At 40.8% G+C, this 11,982-nt stretch overlaps 1 protein-coding gene across 2 annotated transcripts in view; it reads left to right on the plus strand.

Moving 5' to 3' along the window:
• LOC122530369 (RNA-binding protein Musashi homolog Rbp6-like) overlaps positions 1 to 5,882 on the plus strand; it is a 501,655-nt gene extending 495,773 nt beyond the window's left edge. The window contains exons 10-11 of one of the 2 annotated variants that reach the window (XM_043657245.1): positions 1,224 to 1,295; positions 5,821 to 5,882. In XM_043657245.1, coding sequence (XP_043513180.1) covers positions 1,224 to 1,295; positions 5,821 to 5,867 — 119 coding nt within the window. In that variant the 3' untranslated portion in view covers positions 5,868 to 5,882. Of the gene's footprint in view, positions 1 to 1,223; positions 2,024 to 5,820 lie in introns of those variants that run through there. The other variant, XM_043657244.1, reaches the window with a different exon arrangement.
• Positions 5,883 to 11,982: the final 6,100 nt, after the last annotated feature.

An 11,982-nucleotide genomic window follows, 5' to 3' on the forward strand; every position in this document is an offset into this window, starting at 1 on the left:
AAAAAAAAGGGAGTAAGGAACAAAATATACAATAAAAAAAAAAAAGATAAGATGAAAAAAAAGTAAACGTAACACCTAATGTCCATCAGAGGTATCGCTCTGAAGCAAAATGAAAGAACAAGTTTATTTACACGTGCGTACATATTAACGACACAATGTAATAATTCGCTGAAGCTCTATTATTATAATGATTAAGGATTATAAATAATGAATGTCTGTAATAAATAAAAACTACCACGCAAACGGATGGTATTGAAAAGGAACAAACGAACATCCATCGTGTCTCGTATTAGAAGAAAAAGTGATCTCTGGAGACGCGAACGAAATTTATTGACGAATGTTGAAAACATTCTAAAAGTAAAATCAAATTCGGAGAAAAAAACATTGGAAACATCTTTCTTCTAATACAAGATAATGTTTCTCAGTTCGAACTACTATGAGCTAGGTATCATCTGACGCAATCGGTACATTTGTTTCATGAAGTAATTCAACATTCAATATTCTGACATTAAATTCAAAAAAAAAAAAAAAAAAGAGAGAAAGAAAAACAAACTAATTCGTATAATTGGATACTTTGGAACACGAGTGCAGTTCCTGGTATTACGAGTCGAGTTGAAGGCAACGAGCAACTTTGACTTGTATTTTCTAGGAGGTACTCGAAACTTACGATGCTGGATTAAGCGCCTCGTCAACGTAACAATATCGAATGTTTGCAATCCGTAGCCCGGAACTTCTCATGATACGATTTCTGTGTCATTAATTAAATCACGTGTGCCGATCTTTCTAAGTAACCATTCCAAATTCAAACGACGTGAGCTACGTCCATTGGTGTTTACGAAGCAAAAAAAAAAAAAAAAGAATCGACAGTTTTCTTTTTAATCCTCGACGATAATTTAAGACTGAATCACTTCGTTTTTAAATGTTCAATTTTATTACCATTACTGTTACAATAGTCGCTTGCAAGTTAGTGATGCTACGCTATGTAGCTCAACATGAATTACACGCAGAGTGGAAAGTTAGGAAAATCATATGAGCGCGAGCTCGTCTAATAAACAATGCAAAATACGATTCTTCCGTGGCGCTTTATCCGGCAACGGAGCAGTAACTCACCCAAACTTAGTGTTAATATAACCGTAACGTGTTACACGCTAAAGTTGTATAATCGCGATGTCCCGGGGAAAAGTGTGCATAATGTAAGATCGGTGATGTCTGTTGTTGGGTAGGAGCGGTCGTGTACCGCGCAGTGGGGCCAAGGGTGGGCCGAGTGTCCGTGAGCCCCAGCGGGGGTTGCACCGGTAAGCTTCAACCCCAAAGTGCCAGGTTGTTCCACCAAGTTCTCGTGTTCTCGCTCGTGTTGACGGTAACCGTAATCCGTAGTACGTAGTACGTACCCAAATTCCACGCAAACACACACGCAGCCACACACACACACATATACGCACGTTCATCCAACACGTTCACGTTTACATCGCAACATATCTCTACGTGCGGTATCGAATCGCGTCGCGAATTGCTTTGTCATAGTTATCGGTTCAAAGACGGCTCAAACGATAATTTTTGGCGCTTCCTGCCGAATTCGCTCGATTCTGCAACATTTTGACTGACAATGCGCAAACTCTCGGTTCTTACAATTAACGTCCTCATTTTCTTTTTTTTTTTTTTCTCGTTCTTTTCTTTTCTTTTCCTTTTTTTCCTTAGAGTATGTTAGCAACCGCGCATTGTCACCGAATCGATAACGGTAATTATTAAGGTACAATGGGAGCCCGGGTTGATCGCCGGGAAACGGGGATAATTAGCCGGCTGAAATTATAACGGCGTTATTTTTCGTTTGTATGAAAATCACGTTGCGGAAAATGAGAGCTGTCAAACGTGGCTTTGTTCGGTAATTAATGCCGCGTGTACGGAGCTTGAGTTTCGTTCCCGATATCCGGTAGGAAAATCCGCTAGACGAGACACCAGTCTGAGTGCCTTATTTGATAATAAGAACGAATTAAAATCATCCCGGTGGCTCCGTCGCGTAAAACAACGGAACGAGAATAAGTATCGTCGAGATACTTATTATTTTTCGCTTTGTATTCTAACGATTTCTCCACCGGTTCTATGCAGATTGCCAACTCACCCGAAACTAATGACTCAGTTTAACCATCGGCCAACGGAAACTGCGCGGGCGTGAACGCTCGCGTATTCTATGCTAAATCGTACCGGCCGCTTAGAAATCTACCGAAATCATTTACTACGTCGCTGAACCATAAATTCGAACGAACGCTCACTCTACGTGAAACCGCACACGATTACCCATACGTATACACTGTACACTAATTATCCATTAAACATATCAATCCTTCACACGGTCCACGTTACTTGTTCTTAATTAATTGGATACGAGTCGTTGTTGCCAATTAGTTGTTTTAGGTACCCATAGTTCGAGCATTGTTTTAACGATAGTGTTTTATTATATTGGATTGGTAGGATTTTTGGTACACATACTGTTATATATTATATAATGTTATATATTACATACATATTATATATATATATTCTTATGGAATGCTTAGGAGACAGAACGTGGTATTTTGTTATTATAGTTTGTGCATCCGTTTGTTCGTTGTTCCGCCTGTAACCATTTCGTCACCGAGATCGACAATCCGGTAATAATCGAAAACGTGTCGCCTAACGTGCTCGCGTGTGTCCGAGTGAAAACTAATTTCCGTTTCAACCCATCGAGGACCAGTATTCCATTCGCGAAATGTTCTTTTCTATTTTATTATTACCAAATTCTAATTTTTATTGTTAGCATTTCCGATTACCGGTATCAGAAATATTAAAGTGCAAGGAATTAAAAATATAGCGCGAGTTTCTATTTGTATGTATGCAAAATCATTCAAATCTCTAAAAATATCGTCGCGAATCTATCAAATTTGTAAGAAAAACGACGAATCAATCATTTTGACTCTTTGGTAGTGTTAATATTACGAAACGAAATTCCAAAGATTAGTACTTTCTTTGTACTTATCATTGTGCCTTTTATTCTACAATTCTGTAAAATTTCAAGAAGCTGAAGTATTTGCAGTATTCGCTTGGTCCTTAATGGATTAACGATGAGTCGAAACGAGGCATTCTAAGCTCTATCGGGACGTTCTCTAAACGGGAATCGAACGGGAAAACACGGACACCCGGCCATTTGTTATCGGGCTGAGGAATAATCGGGATACAGCGAGCAGGAGGAAAGGTAGCAAGGAAAGTGCCCGGGTCGTTCCAGTTCTTTTTTTTTTTTTTAATGTAATTGGATTACACCGGTCAGGTTTGTTGATTTACGCACGAAGAAGCTAGAAGAACTCGCGCTCGTATATCCTCGTTCCGCGTTCCCGGAATATTAATATCGAACCTATTAGAGCGGTACCGGCGTCGACATCGACCCGAAAGCGTCTTCCCGATTCGATCTCTTTTCGCGATCCCTCTCACTCCCGTGTTTTTCTTCGCCCTCGCAACGGGCGCGCGCCAAAGGGAAAACACATATTTCACGCGCGGACGGAATTTAATTCGCCGAAAAGTTCGCGTCGACTGTTTTTCGGGTCCCGTTGCATTTGTCCGAACGATAACATCGCTCACATCCAGCTCTCATCGACGATTAAAGGCGATGAAAAAACAAAGAGAGCAAAAAAAAAAAAAGAAAAAAAAAGAAAGAACGTAATGGAATTTCGGATGTGCCGTATGCACGACGTAATGGAATGGAAATTGGAACGCACGCGATGAATAAAAATTGTCGATGCAGTTAATCACCGAGAATTTCAACAATTTCCGCGACAGCAGCGTCGACCGAAACGCGAACGAAAACGCGGGAAGAAGGTTGAAAACCGGTAGAAATCGATTTGCCGCTCGATCGGCAACTCGCCAAATCCGTTGCCTTTTAATTCTCCGTCAATATCTCATTACGTTGCCTCTTTGATCGTCGCTATAATTAGTATTTCAGACAGTGGAAGCCGGTTCGAAACGCTCCTCGAAACCGGCGGCGAGTATCGAAGAAGCGACTTAAGGGTGGCCGGCCTCGACGAACGACTTTCGACGTCGAAAGTTTGGAATTACTTTTCGTAGACTCTTTTCAATCTCCGCTCCCCCTCCCCTGTTTCTCTTCCTCCTGCTTCCTCGTGTCCATTTGTTAGTAATGCATTTCTGTTTCTCCAAGCGATTTCTAAAAAAGAACTTTATCCTCTGGCTTGACTCTTCTCTTTTTTTTCTGTCCTCGTATCTACACATATACACATATATACTTCTGCGCGTTTTGTAATTTGTCGTGCCGCTTCTTCGATACTTTCCACAATCGGGATGAACCGTAAATATGGAAGGATGAAGTTGATCTCGCGTATAGGAGTACACGGAATTGTTCGTTCTCTTCTTCTTCTTCTTTCTCTCTCTCTCTCTCTCTCTCTCTCTCTTTCTCTCTTTCTCTTCTAGTCACGTAGTCTCGTTGATTGGTTTTCATTTTTATCGTCGCGCATCGTTTCCATTGATGGAAAGTGGACGCAGGTGCGACGAGAAGGTTGAAGTTTCGGGTCGAGTGAACGTTATAGTGATTAGAATCGTAACGAAAATACGCGGCGATACTGTCGTACTGCACCGAAGTAATACTTTTGATACGATTGTTCTCGACATAACAAAAAAAGATAGCGTAAAATATCACCATTCGGCTGTAACTCTGCCTATATTCTACTTTTCTACGTGTGGTACTCTTCTCTATAGTATCTAGAATAGCCCAGAAGTAATGGTAAAGAGAGAATTTTGACTAATGTGTATACATATACATAATATTATATTATACTCATATATATACTTATATATACTATATATATACGTATATATATATATATATATTTAAATCCCGTATCTTGTACTGGTGTTGGATGATTGCCTAGCTCATAGTACATAGTTACTTTCCAAAATTTCCAGTTTTATTATTATTATTCGTAATGAGTAAACAAGCCTTAAACTGCTGCATTAGTTTTCACTAGAACTTTAGCCCAACGTCTTTAGACCTATTCTTCTCTACTGTTTTTTTCTTTTTTTACTTTTTCCTCTCTTCGAAACGAAAACTTAATCGCGTGAGATTTGTGTGTATAATACGTATACATCTATCTGTCTATATATATTGTATATGTAGCATGAAAGAGGAGAAGCTTTTTCGAATCCTTTTGCGAAACGATCGTATAATCCATTCGGGAGGGCTTGAGGAGGGGAAAGGATTTCCATCCACGAACGAGAAGGTACGGGCCTACTCTGATTCATGGTTACTAGATTCTTTCTCTCTCTCTCTCTCTCTCTTTCGGTCGCGTACAGTTTTCAACGAAAAGTTGGTTATTTCCAACCGAGCATGCGTCGAAATTCGATGTCTGTAGTTCTAGTGAAAACTGAGAACAGTCGACGGTTGAAGCAGAATAGAAGCTTTTTCCTTGATCGCGCGACCCATAGCCAGACGAGAGTGACAACAGTCGATGAAGACCTTCTATTTCGTTCTCTTTTGCTGCCGCTCGCGTTTTCTCACCCTCTCTCTCTTTCTCTCTCTCTCTCTCTCTCTCTCTCTCTCGAAATTTTCATTCTTTTCGTTTAAACGATTCACCACGGGCCACGAGCTTGTTGCCGTCACCTGTGCAAACCACGCCGTGGAACATCGACTTCCGTTTCAACGCGACGCTAACTAACACTGGGCAGAAGAACACTTACTGCCCGCGCGAGTTTTCTCTGTTCGTTGCACCGGCTATGGGTCGAATTTCGTAACCGCGTTTTACGAAATACGGCTAAATTTCGAGTCGAGTTAATCGCAAAAAGTCGAGGAGGGCAGACGTCTGGGGCAGGACTGTTGCCGAGACCGATGACGAAGACTACCTTCGAAGATGCAGTCACCTAGGGGCGAGTAATCTACCATCTACATAAACCTACTGTCTTTTAGAAACGTCGTCGTATTTTACAGTGGTTTTTTATTATTATTATTATTATTATTATTATTATTATTATTATTATTGTTATACATTATTCATAGTAATGAGATTTAGAACGACCACGACGGGACGACACGGTTGATGTTCGGTTGACGTTTGCATCGACTCGTGCTACGAGTGCAAACATTTAGAGCACCCATCGGAAACAGGTACATAAATCCTGTATCATTTCGATTACAAATACATAAAATGAAGTAGTGACAGTTTATAAATGAACAATCGGCATCCTCAGTCTTACGATGAAGAAAACGTGAAATTAATGTTGTGCTCTAGATTTTTGGGAAATAGTATACAGTATATCATTGGAAGTAGAGATATGTATATATGTCTAGATAAAGAGTGCTCTAGATTTTTGGGAAATAGTATACAGTATCGTTGGAAGTAGAGATATATGTATATACGATGAACTTGTGTCAACGTGAAATATCGTCCCGTGGTAGTACGAATACAGTAGACAACTTAGAGAAATCGAGCTGAACGGTTATATAAATAGCCTCTGGTTAGAAGCAGTCAGTAGTAAAAGAGATTCGTTGTCAACTTGACTTTTGTAATTTAACGTTTTAACAGTAATTGAACTAGTTAGCGTATAAGGTTGCCAACTAAGCGTATGCCGTTTTTAACCGAAATTAATTGGCCAGTTCGCTGAATTGGCTTGTCGCTATTGCGACAAGACGTACGCGAGTGCAACGCGGGACAAGGGTAGTTGGCAGCCTTAGCGGTGTTTAGGCTATACTAGTCAGAAGTTACGAACTTAAATATAGAAACATGTCGACCGACCGTAAACAGTATCTTTGTTACATTGAAAGAGAGTTTTTTAAGTGTCGTCTCAGTTTGATTAAATGGTTATAGACACAGTAGTATGAAGAATGGCGAGCTTGGGGACGGTGGCTGGGCGTCGATCGGCTCGAAAGATAAAGAAGGACACACCAGCCGCCACCTCGAAATCGTCGATCCATAGTTCATAGATAATAAATTTTGATAGAACAGTAGTATTAGTGCGTAGATAGTATGAGAGTGATAACCTTTCTTTTGTGTGTCGTGTGTATATCCGCAGACTTTAATTAACTGTCCGTATCTTTTTAATACGTATATATTATTATCACACTTTACTATTACTATCCTTTTTCTATTGTACTGACCAACCCGCTGTATCTGCGAATAGTATTTTTTTGGATACGTTTAGTAACTTGAATTACCTGTTACCTCGAATCGTTGTTAATGTTTTTTGAACACCGTTGGAGTTTCCATTGACTAGTGTGTTAGTATTACGCTGATTATTTTAGTTGATATACATATATATTTATATATCTTTAGACGAGTGAGACCGCAGTTTTTTGAACGCGTACGTAGTTGAAAATTAGAGAGTTTCGACGTTGAAGACATTCGAATTTATTATACTACATATATACATATATATATATATATACACATATATATGTACTTTTTTTCACCACTGTTTTTTCATGCCTATTCCGTACTGTCTCGAAGGTTTACGATTATTATCGGTGTTATTCCGTTCCGTTGAGTACGTGTGTGTAGTTTAGGATGTGCAGAATTGAACCGTGTTCAAAATTATTTCCCCTTTTGTTGACGCTTCGCGTTCTCGTCGGCTGCACGAGGACATAACCAACTAACAGCCCGCTGTTAATCAACTTATTAACCGTCGACGTCACTGTTGATCGAGCGCGTGATTCGTCCAGTGTGTTGCTTCGTCCAGGCTGTACGCTTGAACATTTTTCAGGGTAACGAAGGTGCTTTCTTTTTTTTTTTCTTTCGCTGCACGAACGACCGAGCTACGATCGCTGAACGCTTAAATCATGCATTAATAATGATACACGATGAAATCACGTTGCGTTACGTTTCAGATAAATCGCATATTGAACGCTTTCTTTATCTCCTCTTTGTTTTGTTTCCGTCTGAAATTACTTCCGTCAAACGATGATATATTGCATACCGAGAACCATAAAAGTACGCTGTTCCCTAATTTCGAATCGTTGAAATATAAGTGGACGCCAGTTTTTCCTTCTCTCGTCGCTCACGGCGATCCACGTTGTATTTATTTTCCCTCCGCTTGCATTGCCAACAACGCTTTCCTCGTTCCTTGCCGACAGTTCAAGAAAACGTATTTTATCAGTAGCGCGAGATATCTCCCGCCACCCAATCCTGTCCGAGGGAAACGAATCCGTGCTTGTACTAACGCCATACTCGCGCCACACCGTACGTAGGAACGTATAGAAATATCCAGTTGGAGAGACACGTGCATTTTATTGCCCGCTCTTACAATCGCTGGGCCGATGGTATCGATCGACCGGGGATAGTTTCGTTTCCCTCGAGTGTCTTGTCGACCATACGCTCTCTGGTTTTTCGATTTTCACTCTTCGGTCTAGGAAAATACCGGGAGTCCAGCGATCATTCGATTCGAATAACCTCCGAGCGAAGGAAATTTCCACTTTCGTTCTCTGTTCGAGACCCTCGCCGCTTTGGTCGTCGGATGCGAGCCAAATCGCTCGTTAATTCGTCGTAACTGGAGAAATTCAATGTTACTCTTCAAGCTACTCCTCGTCTCTGCGAATGCAATTTCATTCATCTGAAAAGTTTTAACGCAACAGGAACAGAAGCAACGCGGCCGAAGTTGTTCGAGTCCAACGTTAAATGGATTGAAAAATTAGTCGACGATGTAGCGGACGACACGGAGGAGAGTTGGCCGGTGAAAATCATTCGCCTGTCAGAACGTCACAGTTTCCTTGCTGGCCGATATTTCATATCCCACGAGTGGATTTCGCGATGCCGACCAGTTTCCCTAGCAGTTATCCAGACTCTCGATCGTATCTACGTCAGCTGGAGATACACTCGAAATAGATGAACTCTTGGCCTAGATCTTTATACGTCGGACGTTTTCGATGAAAACGATCGAATCCCATGAGCGCTAAGAATTTCGCTTCCAGATGCTACCGCGTGCATTCGAGCACCTGTGCATTTCACCAGCTATTGCTTTTTCCATCGTGTGCATTTTTGGATACCAGAGGCCCCTAGGCGCTATCGATACTCTCTCTTTCTCTCTCTCTCTTTTTCTCTTTCTCTTTCACTCTCGTCGCCCGCGAAATCCAGAACCATCGAGCCAGCCAGCCATCTCGACACATGGCCCCCTTCTTTTTACGAAACGTCCGATAAACGTCTGCGGGCGAAGTTCCCCTGTTCATTCGTCACCAGGCTCTGACAGCGCTCCGATTTTCGTCCTTTACTTCTCGCGTGTCTCTGCCTCTCTCACCGCCATACTCTCTCAAACTTCCACCTCCATTGTTCGAAGATGGTGGATCAGGTTCGAGTCTTCTTCTTATCGGGGAAGAACGTAGACGTTATTGATTGCGAGATTGAGACAGAATTTCTTCTGCTGCTTTTTTTTTTTTTTTTTTTTTTACGTTGAAGAATTGCAAGTTAATGAATTTATTTCTCAGTTCAGTTTATTACGACGTTTATTCCTGCGATTTGAATTTAATCCGAGTGATAAATAACTGGATTCGCATAAGAGTAATCAGCTTGATTGGAGTCGGTAAATTTAAAAAAGGACGAGGTGAAAAAATGCAAAGACAGTGATTAACTGAAATGCAACAATTCTATTTGCAATATCTTTCAATCACTGTACATTGTTGTTTATTGTTCTTACTGTACAATTTATCTCCTGGTGTAAAGTCAAAAGAAACTGACGTGTTTTTAACGTCGTTTGGTTCTCAAGACACTGTCGTACAGTTAAATTAAATTAATTCCTATATTAACGATCTACGAAAGCAATTTTTTCTACTCGAAAAAGAAATAAGATGTTTAAATTATCAAATCCTGATACATTGATGATCTCAATCTCACAGTCGCTATAACATTCCACGTTCCACAACCAGGAGTGCGTCACGTTTTTTAGTTATTTAATCGGATCGCAAGAGGAAATTCCTCTGTGGTGTATCAACGAAAAATTGGTCAGCAAAAAATTACTTCTCGAGTTTCCCGCTTCCTTCGAGTGTTTCGTAATCCAGAGACGAGCGCGTTTCACGTACACTTCTCTGGCCGTGCGATTTCCATTTACAACGGAGGATACGTGGAGGGGAAAAAAAGATATGAAGTCACGTAAATCGTCACGCGATAGAGACACGCGGCGAATATTCTCTCTGTAGCGTGGCAGTGGCTCGAAACTTCCGGCCAGAGGCCGACCGTGCCCGATAGAGACAAGCCACACCATTAAGCGGCGTGATACCCCATACAAATCACGTCGATCCGCGATTTATGGTCCGTTCACCCCCTCGTCCTATCGCGTTATCAGTCCTGCCGGTTACGGTTCCTGAAACGAGATTCCACACTCTGCGAAAACTCTGCTTTCACGCTGTCCGAGCCTGATTATTTTCTTCCGCGTTAACGTCCCCATCTCGAGGACGGGATTCCATTATTTTCTGAATTTGGAATTTATTCGGTGATTTAATAATATTTGTCGATAATTTTACTATTCATAATCATTTATTTCGGAATAATTTGTCAATTACATAGTGTCAATCACACATGTCAATTTATTATCAAGGATTGTATTTCGATTTTCATTCGGAATTATTTACGACAGTTGATTTTGATATTTTAAAATAATTTGTTTGACAACAATTTGTTAATCGTTCCTAGATTTCAATTTTTTTCCTTTTTTGTCAAAATTCTATCCAAGAATTTAGAAATTTACGAGATCGTACGACGGTTTATTAATTTTCACGAACGCGGTTTGCATTCAGATCGTCCATCCATTTAATTATTACGGGAAATCTGTTTATCTCGCGTCTCCTTCGATCCCCGCGAGGCTCGCAATGTTTCATTTAGCTCCCGTGGACTCGCTAACCATTTATCCGCACTCGGACGCCAGTAACCCAATTAACCTGCAGCTCGCTTTCACGACATTATCGTAATGTTTTGTGTTATGCAGAAACTTTCAGCCGCTATCGACGATCTCTTCTTACGTTTATTCTGTACCATCGATGCTTATCTCTAAATAACCTTTCCACGTAACGCGGTGATTCCGCGAAAATAGATTGTGTTATGGCGTTATCATTTCACGCTAATATCGTGTAATTATGTGCATGCGTGCGTACGGTTTCAGAAGCAACGAAACAATTGCAAATTGAATTACATTGTCGATTGATACAATTTTTAAAACTGATGGTGTCTCATCGTACGATTGCTTACAAAATTCGAAAAACAATCGGTCCTCCCAATAGTATCCATCGCGAATGTACAAAAACTAAACGATAGAATTTTTCTTCGCGAAGATTGCAAAAATCCAGTCTCTTGAATTTTCTAAAAATTATTGTCTTTCAGTTCTCAAGTTGAATATTAAAAAAAAAAGAGAGAAACAGAAAACAATATCAATTACCGTGCCCAAAAGAACGCATCGATAATTCAATTCAGGAGAGAGAATATCCGAAGCGTATGTGCGCACATAAATACACACTACTGACAGATCGGACATTTTCTTCCATTTCCGCCCCCTTTCGAAGCTACAACCCAGCCCACTTGTCCGAAACACCGCGCTACCATCCTGATTTATTTTTCATCCTGTTTACCCAGTATCGATGACGATTCACCCCCTCTCGAATCCCCCAGCAAATCCATGCAAATTTCGAATCAACCAGCACCGGCTAACCCGGGTCCCCCGGACATAAATCCAAAACGGTGGCCAAACGATTTGCGCCGGTGTACTCCCATTTTCGACGGCTCGTCTTTTCTCCGCGTTTCATCCATTCTATTCTCCCCGCTTCCCACGCTGCTCTTACTGCGCGCGATACGCTTTGCAACGAGTCCGCCTTTCGCGGACCATTTTCACCGACTTTAAACCATTTTACTCGCGGCTCTTTGTGCGATATTTTTTTTTTCCTCTGCTTCTTTCTTCCCTTTCTTTTTTCTCTTTTTTTCTTTTTTTTTTTTTTTTTTTTTTTTTTGTCTCTCTCGACCAGAGTAAAAGTAAAACATC

Source organism: Frieseomelitta varia, unplaced genomic scaffold (assembly GCF_011392965.1).
Source record: "Frieseomelitta varia isolate USP_RPSP 00005682 unplaced genomic scaffold, Fvar_1.2 scaffold_34, whole genome shotgun sequence".
Classification (NCBI taxonomy): Eukaryota; Metazoa; Arthropoda; class Insecta; order Hymenoptera; family Apidae; genus Frieseomelitta; species Frieseomelitta varia.